General features: G+C 46.8%; 1 protein-coding gene across 20 annotated transcripts in view; it reads left to right on the plus strand.

Annotated features, from left to right (window-relative positions):
- The window catches only part of Cacna1c (calcium voltage-gated channel subunit alpha1 C), a 659,151-nt gene that overhangs the window by 515,503 nt on the left and 121,402 nt on the right, over window positions 1-22,246 (plus strand). For 13 of the 20 annotated variants that reach the window (XM_037204209.1, XM_037204213.1, XM_037204211.1 and 10 more), the window contains exons 10-11: window positions 12,713-12,787; window positions 15,400-15,490. In XM_037204209.1, coding sequence (XP_037060104.1) covers window positions 12,713-12,787; window positions 15,400-15,490 — 166 coding nt within the window. The remainder of the gene's footprint in view (window positions 1-12,712; window positions 12,788-15,399; window positions 15,491-22,246) is intronic. The other 7 variants (XM_028880506.2, XM_037204222.1, XM_028880523.2 and 4 more) reach the window with 1 other exon arrangement.

Consider the following 22,246-nt stretch of genomic DNA (forward strand, 5'->3'; position numbering starts at 1 on the left):
CACCATTGTAATCATGAACTCAGTGATGCACTTATCTACACTGGGTCTGTCTATAGCCAGTCATGAATGGAGGCGAGGCTCTTGGGACTCTAGCCCTTCCCTAATGAAGGATAGCTGCTGATGGATTCTGGGAAGTGTATTATATTCAGATGTATACGCACTAGTGAGCCCACCAGGGTCCATTGGATTGTGTCATACTCATGGTCACTCAGAGGAGTGTCCTAGTTGAACCCAGTGGATTGTGAAACAAAAAGACATGGACACAGGAAAGGAATTGTGGGGAATGAAAGGATCAAGAGGGAGAAAAGAGAAGTTGGGGAGTGAGAGCATTCAGAATGTATTGCATACAATTGTCAAGTAACAAATTTAATTAATAATAATAATAGAAAAAAGAGTGTCAAGACTGAGTTTAACTAATATGCCCCAGGCCTCGCTCTGAGAAGTCTAGCAGCTCATGTGGGAGACCAGGAAGTTACTTCAGCCACCTAGGTTTCCTGATGACCTTTGCTTAGGCGTGATAGACCAGAGCTGTCCTCATTGCTTAGATTGAAGTGAAGAGACATGCTTCCATGCATGTCAGGCTGGCACTCGGGGAAAAGCTTTGTTTCCCTCCTCCATCCCCAGGCACACATCAGCAGGTCCACTCATTGCATAAGCAGATCACGTGATCCATGAGATGTGACCATGGTGTCCAGCTATCATGTTCACAGAGTCCTCTAAAACTCCCTCTCTCCCTCCCTCCCTCTCTCCCTCCCTCCCTCTCTCGTCTGTCTGTCTGTCTGTCTGTCTGTCTGTCTGTCTCTCTCTCTCTCTCTCTCTCTCTCTCTCTCTCACACACACACACACACACACACACACAGAGAGAGAGACACGCATCGGGCACAGGATGAAAAGAAATCAAGGACTCATTTCTTGTTGGAGTGTTCAATAGCCTCTCCCTGTATTTATTAGTTTTCATTGAGATCAGCTGGGTCCTGCTAAAGCAGAAGCTTATAGTGTCGTCTGTGCCCAGCAGAGGGTGGACAGGTGCTAGGCATGGAAGTCAGTCAATGGCAGAGGGTCCCTGCGGCCAGGTGCTCAGCTTACTCTGCCCTTCTGCATGGATAAGGAAGTTAAGGTGTCAGCTGCTAGTGATGAGGCAGAGTGCCTGTGTTCCCCCAGGAAGATCCCAAGCTTTATTGAAAACAGTAGCACCTTGTGTGGAGTCTATAGAAGGTGTAAAATCATTTGTATCTACCTATGATTTCCACAGTCCTTTCCCTTGTCCTGTGAATTCAAGTCCTTCCCCACTGACCAGAGGAGTTGAGAATGTATCAATGCAAGAATAACACCATCCTGGGAAGGTGCTCTCTAGGGCCCACCCTCACTGAACAGCTAGTGACAGTTGACAGTTGCTGGATGCAAATCATTCTTTTTCCAGTGTGCAGCCATTGCTAGGTTTCTCATGTTCTAGTGGATGGCCCTACTGTACACATACAGGCAGCACAGATTGAACTTAATGAGTTACCCAAAACTAAGACGTGAAATTGGGAGGGGGGCATGTTCGTAGGATTTAGAAGGGAGAAAATGGTGGATAGATATGGTCATGTTTCATTGTATGCAAGTATGAAAACTTCAAGAATAAATAAACTGATATATACATTCTATTATATATTTTATATGTATATATATATATATTCTAACGTGCTTGCCCACACTCCCTTGGTGGTACAATGAAGGGGAAGATTGCTTGTTACAAACAAACCTTCCAGCTCTGCTGAGCTGTTTCCATGGCGCTTGGGTGATGCATATTAGCTTTAGCCCTAGGTGCCTTGAACAGACCTGGAGTGCTCATTCTAGTCTCAGACCGCTGAGGCATTCAAGAATGTCTAGAATCCTGCCATCCCTAGACCGCTGGAATGACACGGGATCCCTGCACAACAGTCTGTACCCCCAAAGCCACCTTGTTTTTTCCTCCAACCCTGCCATACCCCCCCCACACACACACCCCTTTTTTAGTCTGGCAGCCTTTCTTTTACACTTCCCTGGGAGGGCAAGGCTATTCCATAATGCTTCTCTTTACATGTTTACCTCTTTTCCCTTTCTTCTTCAAATATGTGAAGGTTGAGCTCTGGAAATACCTCTCGCTTTTCACTCTGTCTCAGGAATGCCAGCTAGCCAGCCAAGAATAGCAGTCAGCAAATGGTTAAGAGACGAGTGAGGAGAGATGCCCTGTGGCTACTTTGGGTCCAGAGCACTGGAGGCATTTAAGGCTTGAAAGGCTCCTCTAGCTTCCTTCCAGGGGTACAGAGGTTTAATTTCATCCACTCTGTGGTCTTCAGCATAATGCTCATTTCATCCACTGGCTTGCAAAGGAGATTGATTTATGGAGTGGGTGTTATCAGCAGCTGAGACCTAATGAGATCTCTGCTATACCTCCTAGATGGAGTGGAAAGCGACCATTTTGGTAATAAATAGAGAACAGCATCTAATTTGTAAATTCCTCTTTCCGTAGCTAGGCCTAATCTGATCAGTGAGACTGAAGGGAATTGTTGATAACCAAAAATTATTTTCCATGTCTTAATCTGGCCAGGAAACTTCACTCCTAATGGAAATGGCATATTGCTCTGGCAGTACTTGGGAATGACATTTGTCATTAGACTAACCCAATTGCTGCATATTGAAAAATACACTTAGACTTTAATCTACTTAAAACCAAACTGGAGCTGAAGCTGTGCATCGCCCTGCTCCTGGTCTCGTTGGTTCATAGAATCTAAATCTCTTTCTAGTTAAAACACAGAAATCTGTGGTAGTACTCTTCCAAGATGTCAGCTTGACCTCACTGATTAGCTGGCAATGCCAGATGGCCCACCACAGAGCCCAGATGGTGGTCACAAATAACTTGTTTTTGACGTGCTAGAGATCAGGCTAAAAGAGCAGAACAGAACACCAACTCTGGAGCAGCCTTGGTTCAGCTTAAGGTTGAAAATAATAATAATAATAATAATAATAATAATAATAATAATAATAATAATCCAAGCCCAGTGTGGTGGCTCACTTGGGAGACTGAGACAGGAGGATTGAAGCTATACACAAACCTTGTCTCTAAAGAAAAAAATTCAGGAGGCACAATGGGGAGCTAAAGAATCTCTGTTTTTCCTCTTGGGCTTAAATCTTCTTCATGTTAGCCAAAGTTTGAGACTTTGCAGTCTTTTCACGAGGCCTTAAGCATTCCATGACATGAGTTTATGTTAGCACACAACAGAGGCTTCTTAACCATTTCATGCTAAGAAGACAGCAGGGATGGCTGTGTCTAAGAAAGAGCCAGCCCCCAAAGGACCAGGCAGCTGCTGTCATTCTTAGGGACTGTCCCTGAGCCAGCTGTCATCGCCACCAAGTGCTTAGAGTCTTGCTGCCCTTTGAGACACAAGGTATGCGACCCCGAGGTTCCTTCTGTCAGCCTACACTTCGTTTCTGTACTGCCCAGCAGACATAGTGCCCAGTGTTCTCCACACACCTACTACATCGTTCTTTAGTATTTGGACTGACAGCCGTGATTAATTAAACCTATCTCAGTTGTATTGTCTTCAGTCCTCACCCAACCCTCCCCAAGCGGCGGGATCATCTCTCCATTTTCAGATGAAAAGGTCAGGTTAAGATCATTTGCTTCAGAGTGGATGACTGCTTTGCAGGAGGCATGCACTCGCTCTCCCCGAGGTATGTATGTAACCTTGGACCCTAAAACCCATCCTCCTCATCTCTTGCCAGATGAGACAGAGCAAGAGGCCCATTGGGAAAGATGGATGATGGAGAGATGGATGAGAAGTCCTAGCAAGCAAGTCAGGAGCCCTGGTTCCTGGTCTTGGCTTCAGTCTGAATTAGCTCGGTGTCCTCAGACAACCCCTCCATCCCCTCCTGAGCCTCAGTTTCCTGCCCTGTAAAATAATACACAGATCGGCTCAATTTTTCTGTACACCTTTGGGCTTTCACACTCTCTGAGTGACCACTCTGGTGCTGTCCATCTCTTTGAGTTCCCTTTTCCAGAGTGATATGTGCCTGGTCCAGGGAGGAGGCAGTGCTAATCGGTAGAGGATCACTGTCCTCATTCTGACTGGGTGTCAGGGGGGCTGCGAAGAGGAAGGTGCTTGCTGCTAAGAACCTAGGGCACTTCTCTCCCCCTCAGCTGACGTCTGTAGCTGTGTGACGCCCCTGTGCTGGTCTGAGGGGCCGTGGGTGCAACACTGTTAATTACCTTTGAACGGTTAATTGCTCTAATTGCTTTGCTTTCTCTCTGCCTCATGTTCCCACTAGTGGTTATACTTCTGAAAGTATCTCCTGCCGTGCCCCCATTGGTCAGTTCCCCAGTGGCCCTTGGAAGCACTAGGCTGCTACAGTACCACACCCCAGGGAGGCTCCTGAGGCTGGTGCTCCAGCTTCATGTTCCTGGTACAGCGTGCTAGCCAGCACCTTCTCCTCCTCCTCCCCTTCCCCCTTTGTCCAGTCAGTCTCTGTGTACCTGATTGCGCATGTCTTTGGTCCCTTTCAGTGAGTTATCCTTACAATTATCACCCCCAAAATGCAAGAGGCAACAGCAGCAGAGCTGACTGACTTTGTCCAAGGGGCCCTCATGCTGTTACACAGCTCACAAACATCTGCATGCCCCACAGTCTACAAGGGTGACCATCCTTTCCCTTCCTCAAAGAGCCTTTTCTTAGTCCCACCCATCATGACCAGGACTCCATCCTGTGGTGGCTTTGCCTGAAGAAGTTTTGGTCTTTAAGCTCATTGTGCTCCGATCCCTTTTTTCCCTCTTGGCTCGGAGCTGCTGGCGTGGAAACTGTGACAGGGTCACCAAATAAGGGGCATCTCCTTCAGTGACCTTGGCACCTACAGCATCCTTACCCTTTTCATGATTAGAAGAAAAAAAAAAAAAAAACAGTTCATCTGGTATACACAGTGGCTAAGAGGAGACTTGGCACCCGATCTACCTGACTTCAGATTCCTGGGTCCTAATTAGCTGCTCACTTTGAATAAGTGATTAAATTCCAAGCCTGTTTCCTCGCGTGTAAAATGGGCTCCTATAATACCTTACTCGTGGTATTCTCATTACATACGTATGAAACATGGAAGAGAGGCTAGCATATAGCAAATGCTTAAAAACTGGACTGTTAGGATTAGGACGAAGACACTGTTGTATATACTGCTGGAGGACAAAGCCTAAAACAGACATGTGACATGACATGACATGACATGACATAGCCCTGGGCCAAGCTAGAAAGGGACCAGGGACACACATCTTTTCTTTTTCCTTTCATACCATGCCAGATAGGCGACATATTCTTTCAAGCCTGGGTAACTAGAAAAACAGCCCCTCTAACCTGGGAAGAACTTTATGCTTAAAATATCTGGGTTCACAGAGGAGCCCTACAAAAGAGCCATTCTGTCTGTGTGCAGAGGACCTGTGCCACATCCCTTTGGGCTGCAGAGGAGCTGTACCTGGCCCTGTCACTTCTAAATTGTGGGAAAGGAGAGGAGAGATGTGCACCCACATTCAGCAGCTTGTCTGGCGCAGCTGAACTCTCTCCCCGCCTCCTCCTGTTCTGCCCCCCGCTGCCCCAGTGCCATCATGCTGGAAAGGGATTTTCTGCTTGGAGTGCTGCATGCTTATAACCTGCTGGGATCGCAGCAACCTTGGTTTCCTTCTTAGAGTTATAACTGCAGACCCGGGGCAGCCATTTATACCTACTCCCAGTTAGCGGCAGCAATAAAAATTATGATGATGGCACACCACACCTGTATTGCTCCTTTTTAATAAGTAAGGCCTCTGTTTGGATTCTTAATATTTGATCTTATTTTATATTTACCTTGCTGGCTCAGAATCAGCCTGGGCTTAATTGCTTATGTGGAGGAGGCTAAGCTAGGCTGGGCTGACAGGAAGCGATTGAGAAGGTTCTGGAAGTAGTGGTGCGTTTTCCTGTGACCTTCCTACTCAGGCAGGCTGCTGTCGTGTGGTACCCCTTTGTTTCTTCTCTCTTACTGCCTCTGCCCTCTTTCTCCATAACCTTGGGTTCTTCCTGTCTACACTTTCCTAAGAAAGCCTTTCACCAATCATGTATATGAACTCCCCCACATAAGAGATGAGGTGCACAGAACTTCAGCATGTCACGAAATGTATCAGTGCTCTGGAGCCATTCAATATCCAAGGCCAGGAGTACCGTCATGTGTCCTAGACTAGTGGCACTGGAGGTGGCAGGTCCTGGATTTCAGATTGGGCACAAGCCTGCAGAGTGAGAGATCTCTGGCTGTGTGTTTGATTTGTCAATTGTAGAAAAATGATGAATGTAAATATCTATTCTGCAAGAGAAAAGACAGTCACATGGGACATGCCACTGCTCCTCCTGAGTCACTAGAGTAGCATCTACAGCTAGGACATCCACCTCCTTCCTGGCTGGGCTGTGTCCACCTGCACCATAGCGAGCTACCAGTTATCTCTTCCCCTTCACAGTGTGGACTTGAGCAAGCTGGCCAGGCCAGGCATTACCTGATGTGGCGATAAGTCCTGGACTCAGCGCCATCCATTCTCGCCGGCTTTCCCCTCAGGTACCTATCTTCCATTGGATTGTCACTGGGGATTAACGTCCTTGCATGGCACCCTAGGAGCACATCTGTCAGGTCCTCACAGAAAGTGCTTTTAGGCAGATGGTTTAAAGAGATCTTGATGAAGATGGAGGCAGGGTTCAAGAAAGTTGGGCAGAGGATTCGGGAAGTCATAACAGCACCCTAAACTAGCAGTAGGGGAGCTTTTTCTATGGGTCTGCCTGCAGGTACGAAGGAGAGAACAGCTGTGTGAAGAGGGCTACATGGCCAGACCCATGGCCTTTGGCATCCAGATGCAGCCAGTATGCCCTGTACCCAGAAGCAGCAGAGTGAGGACCTGAGCCCCATCTCCTCTGACCTACCCACTGACTCTTGCTAGTGCTTCCCACCAGCCAGCCTCGGAAAAAGAACCTTTGATATGGTTTGCAAAGGTCAGCCTCCTGGGGTGCCAGCACAGCGGGCATGCAGGCAGCATGCAGGAGTATCCTGAGAACCAGGACAGTGCAAAACATTGCTTCTGCTGTTGCGTAGAATCCAACTCTGGCTTCACAGGATTCCAAGACCAAGTCCCTAGCCTTGAGAAAGTTTGGATTTACTTAAGAAATAACAAACTTTAAGAAAAACAGTTTAAAATGAGTTGATAATACTAGTGAATGTTTATGTCAGTTACCATTTTACAAAGTCCTTTTTACAAATATTATTTCACTTAACCCATACCAAAAGATCTTTGAGTAAATAACATCATGATCTTTCTGTGGAGGAGGAAATGCGAGTCCAGAAAAGTTGAGTAGCTTACCTGAAGTCCTGTGGGTGGTAGACGGTGGGACAAGAACTGGCATCTAGATGTTTCCTTAAAATTGTAAGTGACACCCGTGTTCTAGGAGATGAGGAAGGACTCTGAGCAGTGGATGGTTCTAGAAACTACCAGAGTTTAGAACTGGGCCTCCCAGAATGAATGAGTGGGTAAGGATTCAGCACTGCCTGGGATGGTCCAGCCAGTTGGCGCCCCTGGCTTTGCAGGCCCTGCAGTATCTCTGGGATTAAAGGTGTGTGCCACCACCGCCCGCCTGCAGTATTTCTTACAGGTCTTCAGCTCTGCTGTCTAAAGTGAGGGGGCCAATCAACAGCCTTGGGAGAGGGTCCCTACTGGGACCCAGGAAAACTCCATTCACAGAAATAAGTGGCAGGCTAGACTTGGCTTAAAAGCAACAGTTTGCAGACCTACAAGGTGTGAGGTAGAGGGACCAGACCCTCCCCAGAGGAGAGATGGTGCTATGTGATGCCATGTAGGCAGCAGCTGAGAGACAGTACATTATGGGACAGTGGTAAGGCAGCTCAGCTTGCCTGGAGAATTCTTCAGGATGGGTGGAAACAGGTACCATTGTAGCCTAGGCTTCCTAATAAAGTTCTACAGACTTAAATGACAGAAATGGATCGTTTTTCCTGATTCTGGAGGCTGGAATCTGAGATCAAGGTATAGATAAGGTTGGCTCCATAGAAGCTGTAAGGAAAGGGTCTATTGTAGACCCCTCTCCTTGGCTAATAAGCACTGTCTTCACCCTGTATCTTTCTGTGATCTCTGCTCTGTCTCTGTCCAAATGTCTTTTTGTTGGAGTACAAGTCATGTTAGATTGTGACCTCATTTAATTACATTACATATTTAAAGACCCTGTCCACTTAAAAAAAAAAAAAGTCCATTCTAGTAAGAGGATTTAAGACATCAGCATGTGGGTTTCTAGGAGGCATAATTCAATCCATAACAGATGAGATGCCCAAGTTTAAGTTAGTATAGCCTATAAGGAGGGCCATACTGTCATTAGTATTTTGAGGAAATAAATGCTAGCTATACCATTTTTAATATAAAAATGTAATAAAATGGGCATCTGGCCAAGTAAATGGCAAGGCTCCATATAGGAGTGGACGAGCCTGAGCCATTGCAGCCCAGCAGGCTGGATGCCAAGAGTCACCTGGGACTCCTGCCAGCATTCTGCCTCATGGGGAAACACCCTCAGCCACTCCAGTGATGTCTGTGTTGGTGCGGTAACTCTTTCTCAACGGGAAGGTGAGGAGTGGTTGGAAGGAGCAGGTGAGTTCTCTGAGTTTGCAAAATGAGGATAACATCTTTCTTTGCAAGTCTCATGAGAAGCTGGCCATCCCCGCTGACGTCATATGAAGGCCTTAGAGAACTCCACCCCTGGGACAAAGTCAGGGCTGTTTGTGGGACCCAAAAGTTTCAGAACTTAGCATATTTCATCTTTCTCCCCAAATTCATTTCACACTCTCTGGTGCCCCTTAGGTGGTAAGAATACCGAGGAAAATCTGAGACCCAGCCAGCCTACATGCCTTATATGTGACTGTTTGTCCCTTTATCTCTTCCAAGCCTTGAGGTTGGGAAAGAAGAGAAAAATGAAGGGACTCCCCAGAATCTTTCCATTTCCCTTGCTAAGTGACATACTAATATTTTCCTTTGCCAAAGCACAGATTGCTTTGACTCTCAAGCCTTTACCAAAGCCCTGAGGAGTAATTTTTTAGTTATGTGGATGCATCTGTCCATCTTTCCTACACATATTATATTATGTTGATGTTGTGATGACCAAACAAGATCTAATTTCCTTTTAAGGAAAACGTGAGTTTTGAATCACTGGCCCAGTCTGGATCAGCCCTCCTACCGCTTGGGGATCTGTTTCATGAGGGTCCATCCAGAGGGAGTTTTATGGAGACCTGGCTTCCTATAGAGGACCATGAGGGTCATGAGCAGTAAGCCTCCTCATTGACCGTAACAGCAGAAAGACTACCAGATGAACTGTACCACCATAATGTAAAGACACCACCTGATGTCTTGGGGTGGAGTCCCAGAGATCAGTGAATAAGATTTCAGAGGGTTTATAAACCCAAACATGCCGGGAAGCACCAGAACAGCTGGACAACAGCTTTGATCTAATATACCTCCCCCGAGGTATATTGTGGTCTCCACATTGTCTTATGGAGGAATTACATGTGGAGACTGTTATAATTTATTACCATTTCCATGGCATCTACCCAGTCGTTATCCAAGCAAACCGAGGAGAGACATTAACTGCACCTCTCCTGAGATCTAGAGACAGACTGCCAAGTGCCACCCAAGTAAGAGTGGCTACTGAGAGTCGATGTTTAGAGGGATGGAAGTTAGAACACACTAATTCAGGGATACAGTGAGCTGCTGACAAGCCATTGCCTGAGTGGGCATGGTGGCTTCTAACTGTCTGGGAGGCAGAGTAGAGATTCTTTAAGTTAAGGAGTTCAGGCATCCTGGTAGCATCGCAGGACCCCATGCATTAAATTAAAAAAAGAATAGAGTTGGTACAACTCATTTTAGCCATTGCTGCTAAAACTAAGAAAATAGTGATGGACCCATCACTTGCACCGACAACTGTGGATTGCTTTATCAAGAAATTTTATTTTTTGTTTTGTTTTAGAATCTTCCTCCCCAAATCCCAGAGGTCCACTTTTGGTGATAGTGCCTATTAGCTGTAAAGTCAGAAAATGAGCTTCATCTCTAGCTGCTTCCTCAGCATCTTCCCTCAAAACTGCATCGGGTCGGGCTGGGGAAATGGCTCAGCCAGTGAAGTGTTTACCACGCAAGCGTGGGGACCTGAGCCTGAGCCCCGCACCAAAGCTGGGCCTGGTGATAAGCGCTTCTAGTCCTGGTGCTGGGGAGGCAGAGACAAGTGGACACCCGGGGCTTGCTCACCAGCTCTCCTAGCCAAATTGGCAAACTCCAGTTCCCACCAGACACTTGAGATTCACCCCTGACCTCCATCCACCCATAGGCTATCACGGCATACACATGAACAGATATACACACCATACATATCTCTCTCTCTCTCTCTCTCTCTCTCTCTCTCTCTCTCTCTCTCTCTCTCTCACACACACACACACACACACACACACACACACACACACACACACACACATACACACACGGTGTTTTACAAAGGGTATATCCTCACCTGTCTGGAGGGACACAGGCAATCACATAATCACATTGGAAAGGGGTGTCCTCTGACTCCTGAGGTCTTCCCCATCTTTCAGCCACCTCTTCAGCCAGTTAACCATAGGTGCTCAAGCTTTCCAGCTCACCTATGAGGCAAGTGTCTCATATTTGTGACTCTTGACCTACACAATCTGAGCATAGAGTTCCCCAGACGCCTCCCTTAGAACAGCAACTGCTGTGTGACCATGGAATCCTTTACTGACAGATCACTTCATTTTCAGCTGTTTTATCTCCCATATGCCTATAGAATAAACTAAATAAATCCTTCTGGTGAGAGATGTTCATTTCAGCCAGGAACCTTTAGAGATGTGACTTGACCCACAGAGCAAATTGAATGGAGAGCATGCAGGCCATGCACATAGGGAACTGAGCTGAAGATTCTGCCACATCCCACCATGAGCATCCTGACCATGTGTGGTTACATCTGAACACCCATATGTTTATTGGGTTCTTCTTATGGCTTTTAAAGTTATCCTAAAGTTGCTTCCAAAATCAAACAAGATATGGCACACTTTTTGTCAAGCCAAATGCTGAATAATGCTCCTGGTTGACAGGTCTCTGAGCTTTGAACCACTGACTGGAATCCTTGTACCCTCATACCAGCCCCAGGAGCTTGGCGATGGGCAGCTTTCTGTTTCCTCTTTACATCTCCACAGAAAGCAAGGTCCTCATGGACTCCCGATATTTGCTTTAGTTCTCGTTCTAAAATGTACCTCTCTAGAAGGGAAATGGGACCTGACTCACTTCCAATGTTGAATTCAGGGAGGAGTTTTGAGAAGAAAGAGAAGCCCCAGAACTGATTTGAGAGTTGTTGTTTATTCTGTACTGTGATTTGCACACTGGAGATGTGGATCTCCCTATAAGTTGGCAATGAGCTTGACCCCTTTCGAAGATTAGCCAGACTTCTGAATCCCCACTAACACCAAAGTTCATTGGCTATCATCTAAGTTGCAGGAGACTAGGATGAAAGATGTTCTCTTCACAGCCTTCCCTAGAGCACATGGGGCCACTTGTCTGTCTTCATCGGAGCACATACTTTCTTGTAGGACTGTCTGGTAACTTCCTACATCCAGCCTCTGCTCCTCCTCATTAATAAGCTGTGCTCAGTACATGCCCATCACTTATTTCTGACAGCTGCTCTGTTTCGTCACAGAAGCACACAAGTATGAGTGTTATCAAGAGAAAGCCCCTTTCTGGGGAGTTAGCTAAAGCATTGTCTCCCAGGACGTCAGGCTGCTGCACAGTACAGACTGCTCTGTCCCTTGGCTCCTTCCTCTGCATTTAAGCCCAGACATGAGCAGAGCCTAAGGCTTTTTATGCATGGGAAACTGAACTCTGATGAAAAGTGGATTCCCAAGACAGCTTAGTTATTCTGTACTCGAACCAGACTCTCAGGTTATTCCTCTTCAAAAGAAAACAGACTATGAAATGTACTGTATATGAATTACATGCATAGTATATACAGAATTAAACACAGTAAGCATTTGTGAGATCCGAAGTAAAGCAGATGCACAGGTGTTTTGGATGTAACCGAGACTGCGGCATTGGATAGCCACTTATTGAATGAAACACAAAGACTGAGCTAGACAAGGGGAGAAGTAGACAAATAGACAAATGACACTATCAGGGGACAGGTAGGAAGGAAGCGTTGGAGCCCACTGTAGCTGGCGTTCATGGTCCCTGGGAGGGAGAAGCTTGAGCCATCTAGCCAGTGGGATGGGTGAAATCAGGCATTAGCTTGATCTTAGTGGTTACCTACTTAAATCTGTAAAAGGGACACCCCTCACTCAGGTGACACAGGTACTAGGAAGTCTCCAGGTACATGTGCCAGTGTGGTTGGGAGCCTCTTCTAGAGTCAGCCATTTGCTCCACTAAGGGTCCATCATTTGTTTTATGTTGTTAATTCATGTGACTTAAAAAGTTTCACCAGATTTTGTTACGTTTTCTTATATGTCTTGGTTTATGCTTTTCATTGTTTTATTAATTTTTGGAGATAAAATTGTTCATGTAAGAAGTCGGTTATTTCTTTTGCCCGTGCTGATTGCATGTTCTCTGTTGATGTCTTGTCCCTGACCTTGACACTGGCCATCTTGTCTGTGAAAGGAGGCGCAGCGGCGGGCTTGCTTGATCAGAAGAAAGGGAAGTTTGCTTGGTTTAGTCACTCTACAGAAACCCATGGTAATGTCTCCTGTGCTCTCCGTGTGTAAATGTGTGTTGGTCCATACAGATTGCATGGGAGAATGTTGCTCTTGATGTCTGGGGTATGTGCGCCTGTGTATTCGTGTGGGTGTGCACCAGCGCTCTTCTGTTGAAATGTGTTTGTGTGTGTGTGTGTGTGTGTGTGTGTGTGTGTGTGTGTGTGTGTGTGTTTGCGAGGGGAAGACCGCTGACCCTCCTCTCTTCCACTGGATCAAGTCAGCGAGCTTGACAACCAACAACAACTGTTCCGTGATAGAAGATGGAGTCGTTCCTTTGGATAGTGACAGCCACATCCAGTCACTGTAAATGCAAAATGAGCCCTGCTGCTGGAAGGGCCTTGACTGTAGAGGATATGCTTACTCCTAAGGCCCAGGCAACTTCTTCCTAATTTTGGTGTCTTTCCAAGCCTAGCACTACTACACTCACAGTATCATACTCACATACAAGGGGTTCTCTGAGAGCCAAGTATCACAAAGTCAGGAGGCTTTCTACATGGGACACAGACCTCCGAGAGTTAAAGGGGCCTGAGTCCAGAGTGGCTAAAGATAAACTAACTGAAAGGCCAAATGCTCCTCACTTTTACAGCTTCTTATTTAATGTGGATTGTCCACAGCCCATGGAAGCCTCCGAAGGTCCCTATTCCTAGTTCCCAGTGCTAAGTCACCTCCAATGACTAGTCCCATCCAAAGACCTTAGGCTGCGATGTGAATGTCAGCGCTATAAATCTGAACAACGTTGCTGGGATATTCCATGCCAACCTGTGGTGTGTCCAGAGCCTGGCTCAGCCTCCCAGTCGTTGACTTACCCTAGATGTAGAGTAGAGACTTGGTCAACACTGGAGTAGTCAAGGTGAGCATGGGGCAGGGACAGTGCTCAATCACTAGTCCTTTCTAGGCGCACCATGGACTTTGACCTTCATACCCAGTCTGTAAGCCTCACTTCCCCTTCCTGTGACATAAGGGAAACATGCTAGAGCTGGGTAATTTTTACAGTTTCCTCCAGCCCTTAATATCTGTGAGATGGTGCCTGGATTCTTTTTTCTCAACATTTTTGAGGCAGAATCCTAAGTCAAAGAGAACTATTCCATGTGACAATCAAAACATAGTAAGTCATGGGTTCTCTGTTTGTGTCTTCCATGTTTGAAATGAAACTCTTTTCATCCACCTGACTTGTCTTAAACCAGAAGAAAAGACACTTGGGAAAGTCCATCTCTATCAACGTGACCATGTGACCAGGGAACGTCTCCCCTGGGCTGTGGTAGTCCGTGGAGACTTGTCACTCCTGGCACGGTCTCAGTAGTTTAGACACTGTGGCTGCTGAGGGCTAGTGAATTCTTACCAGATGAGGTTTATTCTGGAAGGAGTGCTAGTCCACATTGCTCTAAAGAAGGACTGGTAAAACCAAGGAGCTCCCTGGGAGTTGTGGTGTATACCACTAATGCCAGCACTCAGGAGGCTAAGGCAGGTGGACTGCAAGTTTGAGGCCAGCTTAGAATATATCAAGACCATATCTTATTTTTTAAAGTAAATATATATATAAATAAATATATATATATATATATATATATATATATATATATATATATATAGTGTGTATATATGTGGATGGATGGATTCATATTACATTAAAAGGATGATGGCAGTTCTGAAGAACTCTTTGAGCTAAACTCTAATTTCATAGAAAAAAATAATACTAAAATAAATGACCTAAGCCACTATGCTGAGTCTAAGCTGGAAAACTCCTTTCTAGGCTGTTGCTGCCTTAGTGTAAGATGCTGGCCATTGCTTGGGCAGATTGGCTCTGGGACAATCAGATAGCTACTATCTCTGTTTAGATGGGGGTCCAGGACTTCTAAGAAGAGAGATGGTATCCCTGCAGGTTCTTTTTGGCCCACATTTAAGCCTAATTTTGTGGATCTCGCAATTAGACGCTTCCATTCTTTGTGTGTGCCATGTTGTGTGAGGCCAAACATGTGAGTCTGACAGTGGCCAGCTACCTCAAGACCACCGCCTCAGGTGTGGTCCTAAGTGTCATTGCTTTATGACACAGTGCACTGCAGGGAAAAAAAAAAAAAAAAAAAAAAAAAAAAAAAAAAAAAAAAAAAACAATGTCCCCAAACCCATCAGGAAATTGGTTTGAGTAGCAGAAGCGCCCTTTCTGCAAACAAGCTAGACTCCCGTCTTGGGTTGGAGCTGGTAGGGGAAAGAAAGGAAGAAGGCGGCAGAGTCCTGTTTTAAGAACTTCTCCCCCTGTGGTCAGTTGAGGATGCAAATGGAAAACTCCACCGCCTTTCAGAGGCTACAAAGTTGAGGGCCCAAGAAGGATGCGACCATCGTTCTTGCCCAGATGTGTCCTGTAAGGTAAATGGTCTCATCACCAGAGTCCCTCCTACATTCCCACTCATCTGCAGTGTCCTGGCAGCTGGCTTGCCCAGCCTGATGAGGACAGTGCCAAGGCCAGGCCCCCACAGACAGGCCAGCAGGTGGTGCCCAGCCAGCCCTGGGCTAGGATGGTATGTCATACACTAACGCTCTTCTTCTCCCTTTCTCTCCCTACCCTCAACGCCTTCCATGCCCCCCCTTCACTCACAGTGAGCATGCCCACAAGTGAGACGGAGTCTGTCAACACTGAAAATGTGGCTGGAGGTGACATCGAGGGCGAAAACTGTGGAGCCAGGCTTGCGTGAGTACCCATAGCAAACTTAGCAATAAGTTCTTCCTGGGGGATGGCCTGGGAAACTGGCACATGGAATCAGGTAGGATTAGGATGGCTTCTCACTCCAGGGGCAGAATCAGAACCTTGGGTGACAACCTGTGCCCTGGGTGGAGAGAAAAGAGGCCTGGGGTGAAGTATGGCCCCATACTTGGTAGTGGGCTCTTCAACATAAAGCCCATCTTTGGCATTTCAAGGAGGGCCACCAAACTCAGATATTGGACCCCTTCAGAGAAGTACAGAAGTAGGGGTTCTCTGATGTCTGTTTTTTTCTTATTCCCCTTCATTTTTTTATTCATAAGAGCTATTAGGTCAAGGTCCCTGCTGCTACATGGTCACCTTTTCCATTCGGACAAACATGGCCTTAGAGAAAATCACCAGCTAAGGAACTACACTGTCGGGGTTGATCCTGTGGTCCTGTGCATCTCTGAGCAGCCCTTCTGACGATGGGGAGCCAGTGCCTGGCATACTACCAGGAATGTCCTTAGCCTAGGAGGCAGCAGTCCTTCTTAGCAGCTAAGGCTTCCTTGCAGTTCCCGGCTCCCAGGGACTTTGACCTGGGACTTAGCCAGATATGAGAGAGCAAGAGCTGTTGTCCATGGGAGCAGTTCACATATGGATTGTCACAGTCTTGAACACGGGGTCAAATCATCCATGTCAATGACCCTCATTCCCTAAATGAAGGGGAAAATGGTTTGATTACTAAAATTGACAAAACCAATTTGATTACTAGCATCACAAAAGCAAAGCCTGGGAGATAAAGGGGTATGCCACTAGGTAGCCACACCCAGGCTTCACTTTGGGAGGCGATGACCGCTTTTCCTATGGCCATGAGCATGACAGCTGTAACCTTGTCTTGACCACTGGAAGGAACCGCAAACAGAAAGGTCTGAGTAGGATTAGCCCAAATAAAATGTGTCTCCAAATGCTCCTGGGGTAGAACAGCACTTTCCCCTGTAGCCTGACTCACTGCCATGCAGACCCAGCCTTCTCACGGCAGTAGCTGCAGGCCAATCTGAGTGTGCCTGTGTGTGAGCCAAAAGAGGGAGGTGAGCAAGGCTGGGGAGCTGTGCAGCCAGGTTCCAGGGTCCACAGGGCTGTGGCATCACTCACTCTGACAGTGGCACCAGGGAGTCTGCACTGCAGATTTCTCGACATTGTTGAAAAGCAATTATTGTCAAAGTGTTGTTAAAATATGGTGCTAATTACATTTGTAAGCAGTCCTCCCAGCCTTTCTTCTTTCCTCTTTTGGAAGTCTACAAAATAAGCACTTGAGTTTCTAGAGGTGGCCCCAGATAGCAATGATAGGGGCAGCATATGGCATCCTTCTAGCCCATAAGTTCCAGGCTTTTCTCCTTGCTTGACATCAAGGATGGGGAGTTTGGAGAAAAGTTTATCAAGGTTATTATAATGCTGGCTTTGGGGCATAGCCCAAGGTATAAACCAGGAGGAGCCAGGGAGCTGGCACCAGGAACTCACTTAGCAGTACATTTTGGAGTCCATGATGCTAGGCTGGAAAGCAAACCTGATTATCCCCTGTGGAGGGAAATGGGCATCACTGCTCTATCTGTCACCTCCTAGGAGGATGGGCTCTGCTTCTGAGTTATGCAAAAATGGTTGCTCTCATTCCTACACATACCCAGGTTGATACACATCTACACTTCATACAAAAGATAGTTATGGCACCAGAACTAGAGTATACACTTCATCAACTGCTATCTTTGTGCGTCTCCCCACAACACAGATGGGCTAAGATTGCCGCTGTTGCTGTCAGTGGATCAGCGTGAGAAAAGAAGCAGGCTGAGGGCAGAATGAGAGATCATAGTTTTATGAGCTTTGAGCTAAAAGCCTTGGGGTAAAGATGTCACGTGGGTGGCAGAGGGGTGTAGAAAAAAGGACTGCAGTGTGAGGCAATGCAGTGACAGAAAAAGAGATAAAGGAAAGACTCACCAAAATGTGATAAGATAAATGGATAACAAGGCTGAAGCAAAATTAGAAGGGGGGGGGGGGTTCAGCCTAAAAGATACGCAGGTGCTGTGTGGACGGCAGGGTGAGAAGTTCTGAGGTTCATTTCTGAATAGCGATGGGGACTGGCATTTGAGGCCATTGATAAGGTCATAGGACAGAGTTCATTCAGATAGGTGTAGGAAGCAGGAGACAAGGACCAAACTTTGGGGAAACTGACACACAGAATAGAAAGAAGCAGACAGACAGACAGTTCCACCAAGAGATGTGGGAGGGAGATGTCAGGAAAACCCTCTCTGTGGGAGCCTTAATGGTGGTCACAGCCCATGCTGGGTGATAGAGATCGTAGTCATCCAGAAAAGTGGCACTGACTCCATGGAGCTGACCACCTAGTGTGGAAGAGGCCCTAGAAACTGGGGTGTTGTGATGCCTAAGTAAATGTAATGTGTCCTCAATTGCGGAGAGTCCTGGTTTGGATTGACAGGTTAGAAAAATTCACTGAAGGATTAAAATTTAAGCTGAAAACTAAGAATGAATAGAAATACTAAGTGCAGGGGCCAGCATGTGTGTACGGGATGGTGGTTCGGGTGCAGGGAAAGAACTGGTAGGCTCCATAAGGAGCCTGGTCTGTGTTATGAGAGTGTGAGAAGTTGCTGAAGGGTTTTAAGAACACAGAGCTGGGGGTGGGGGTCGGTTCCATCAGTCTTGTACTCTCAAAAGATCGTTTTGATGTTAGGAACAATTAGGAAAGGGTGATAGACTAATGAAGCAGACACCATGGCTGCTCATGTATGGGATGATGGCGGCCCCAAGTAGAGCTGTATTGTGGGGACAGAAAGAATAGGCCAATCGTCCGGGTGTCCCGGAGCTCTCTACTCTATGGGGTTTGGGGGTACAGTGACTCTGGGAGCCAGTCTCAGGAAGGGTGGAAATGTGCCAGTGCAGGGCACCCCCCAGAACACTGAGGCTATGCAAAGGAGAGAGAAAAATGGGACAGGGAAGGGAGGAGCTGGCACAGGAGTTAAGGGATGGCTTTCACTGCCCTGGGGTGGTCTTCAGGGCACTGAGAAGCTGGTGAAAACCCAGAAGCTGAAGAAACTACAAAGGAATTGAGCACAGGAAGTAGATTTCCTCTGCCTGGGAAAATGAAAGGGAGCTGACATCAGACTTGAAGCAAGCACCCTTTCTAAGGTACAGCTTCTTTCTCCCAAGAAAGGGACAGGATGGACCACTGATTCCAGCAGAAACCAAGGCTAGGCACTGCCTTCCAGGGCTGCTTAAAGGGGGCACTTCTTCCACCTCCTTGGCACATTTGGCTCCATGTGAGATCACAAATGACTAAGACATTCTACAGCTTGAGGAATTGCATAGCAGAGACCCATGTGACATGAAGGATTCCTTTTAGCTCTCAGGGCCTGTGGCTCTGTAGAGAATGTGGAGTCAGGAGAACACTGGTCAGTGATAGGAACCGTTCTAAGATCCGTCATCTTTCATGGGGTGAAGGCTGGGTATTGTAGAAACTTGAAGGATAACCTGGAAGATACAAATGGGAAGACCACCAAGGGACCACTAGATCTGCAGCCGTGGACATTCTGGAGACTGACACTGTCCGTGTACATTTGGCACCTTTTAAATGTACTTTTGGTACTTTTTATAGCCTAAAAACACTAAAAAACAACAATTATGTGAATCTGGTTGGGATTAGCCACAGTGACCCAGCTCAAGGCCAAGTGACAATCTGCCTTATGTCAAAGGACACATGGACATCACTGAAGGTCAAGCTGACAACTAGAAGTCAACTCTATTGTTTGCCTGGGAGCCTGGGAAGAGGCAGAGTGATCTAGAGGACCTCTACAGGCAAAGCTTGGGTTCCAGGAAGGAAGTTCAGGCCAGAGATGGGTTCAGCATCCAGTGTCTGGAGCCATGTTCAGCTTGGGCAAACTCCAGGATATGCTCCCTCTCGTCCTAACAGCTGGGATGGTGATCAAGCTGTGGAGTCGGAGAAGCTGAGTCAGCAACCTTTCTGAGTGTGCTGAAGACAAAATGGGGCCAATTCAGGAAAACTCTTGCACAGTAGGTAGTAAGTGTACAGTACTTATCACTCAAAGAAGGAAGAAGAAGCTAAACGTATCAACAACTACCAAGGAGTTCAACTATCTGCCAGATAATGATAAATACAAAGCCAGTAGCTTAACAGGGAAAATGATTTGAGGCTTGTCCCTAATTTCGAATGTCAAAATCAGGGAGGAAAATCTTGGTCTTCTAGGTTGGCCCTAGGGGTCCAGTTGAGCACCTGGGGATAAATAGATAAATAGATAAGTCCCTTCCCAGTGGTGTATTCTGGAGGTCTCATGTATAGCTAGTTATTAACCTCCTCCACTTCCTTGTTCTTAACAAATCTACCTGAGACATGAAGTAGGGATGGCGTTGCACTTGAATATGAATGATGGAAAAGTCCAGAAACTTCGGAGCAAGCTACTCATGCCCACTGGGGTTTGGGTACACTGGAGGCTTCTGCTGTTTCTAGGACTCTACAGGCTGCACAGATATCAAACATCAGTAGAAAGCAGACATGCTAAGGTGCTCAGTACGCTCTGGCTCCTTTCTCCACAGTGAGAACAGCTATCCAAACATGGAGTCTGTCGCTACTGACAGGAGACAGTGGGCTGTGAGTAGTAGTGTCCTTCTATTTTGTGAAGTCTTGTAGCTCACTGCTCCTGCGCACAGAGATTGCCAGGGAATCAAAGCCGTCAATCTTCTGTGAAGTTCTAAGTGTCGCTCTTCTAGGACCACCTGAAGTGACAGCAGTCCTTTCCTTGGTGCAGGTACCGAGAAGTGCTGCCGAGGGGCCGAGGAAATGGGCTTGTATTATAAACAAAGGAATGTTTTGGATGCAGAGAACCTAAAGTCATGCTCACAGGCTCCTGATAGCAACAAGAAGCCTTCTTCATATGAGGTGTATAGGGTTAGACATCAGGACTTGGAGCCAAATAGGCAGGAGACTCATGGACCATTTCATTTGGCCCAGAGTACAAGGACACCAAACAGTGGCCACCTGTGAACGAGGACAAATACTCACTCAGCTCTGATCTCCCCTTATACCATATCACAGATTCATTTCCTTAAGAGAACTCTCAAGTTCTCTTAAGGGAGGAGTTTCTAAGGTCTCACTTTTGCTTGTGAATTAACTGGACTGAGAATAAGAGGGAGACTTGCAGGGGACAAAGGATCTGAATTGAGCCAGAAACCACTGAGACCCTCTCTACAAGAAAGCCTGGAACCAGCTCGGCCTTCTCACAGATCCCTGAGCTCAGCATATCAGTAACCTGCCTCCCTGTCTCCACTGAGTGGCTAGCAAACATTTCTTCCCCCATTAAACGGTGCTTCTAGATGAAAGACACTGCTCTGGGCTCTAGGTCCCCCTCCCACATGCTCAGTTAACATGTGATTAAACCCTGCAGCCTAGCAGGCAGTCTTGGGGGTGGAAAAGGGTTGTTAGCTAACAGTTCAGAGCAATCAAGGCACTTGGCTCAGCTTCTCAGTGCCCTGGAGATATAATTATCTCATGCACGATGACTTTGCCACCTGCCACATCTTCTGCTTTATTTTTTTTTTAATAAAAAATAATATCAGGAAGGGTTGATGTTTTCTTGTTACGTGACATAGCTTGCTTTTTGCCTGACTGGGACAACATGGCATCAAGCAGTCACCTTCCAACATCCCTCCAAGGGTCTCTGATCATTGCCACTCCTCATTTGAATTCTAGTCTTTGTGGCCATTTTTAAAATGTCCTACATGAGTACAGTGTGTACATCATTCCCACTCCTTCCTCTCCCCTCTCAACACCTCCCCTAGCCCCCTACTCCCAATTTTATGGCCTTGTTCTCTTTGATTATAGCTGGTGTATATTTATAAATATATAACTCGCAGAGTCCATTTAGTGTTGCTCATGTGCGATGTGTTTAGAGCTGACCTCTTGAGATCGGACAACCTGTCGGGACCTCGTCCCTGGAGAAGACGGATTCACCCTCTCTTAGCAGCGTTTGGTTGCCTGTAGTTCTTCGTCTAAGGGTGGAGCTTTCTGAGATTTCCCCGCCCGCCCTGGTGCTATCATTTTGCAGGTCCTGCTTGTGGCCAATTGAGCAGTCTCACTCAACCCGTTACTTTGCCTGCGTTCACCTTTCTCTTAGCATCAAAGCTAAGCTGGCATGTGCCTTCTAATGTTTGGGGTTTTTCCAAAATGTTTCATCTCAATTGCTTACATCCTCCTTCCCCCTCTCCTTTCTCTTCCCTCTTTCCTGCTTTCTCTCTTCCCCCTTTCTCCCTCCTCCCTCACTTTTCTCTACTTCTCATCAACAAGCCTCTCTCTCGACCTCTCTCCACCTCCCAGCTCCGTGTAGCTTTCCTGGAATCTGTCCTAGATGAACTGGACAGTCTCAAAGCCTCCCTTGAAGGCACTATCTTTCGGGATCCTTCCCATTTGACGATCCTTCAAGGCAGCTATCGTCGGGACATCCTACCTGTGCTTCCGCCCAAAGTTGCCATAGACCTCTGAGGCCACACCTGACTTCAGCACATATAATGTCTCTTTAGAGCCTGAGGCTATGTGTTTATATCTAGTGAACAGCTCTGAGCTAGGGAAGTGGTGGCCTTCCCGTTTCCAGCTGACTCATGTGGCTCCATGTGCTTCCTAACCCAGCTCTGGTAGAGATCCAGGCAGACCACAGTGAGGTCAGCACGGAGAGTTTTCTGTTGGTGGGG

The sequence above is a fragment of the Peromyscus leucopus genome, chromosome 3, assembly GCF_004664715.2.
Source record: "Peromyscus leucopus breed LL Stock chromosome 3, UCI_PerLeu_2.1, whole genome shotgun sequence".
Taxonomy (NCBI): domain Eukaryota; kingdom Metazoa; phylum Chordata; class Mammalia; order Rodentia; family Cricetidae; genus Peromyscus; species Peromyscus leucopus.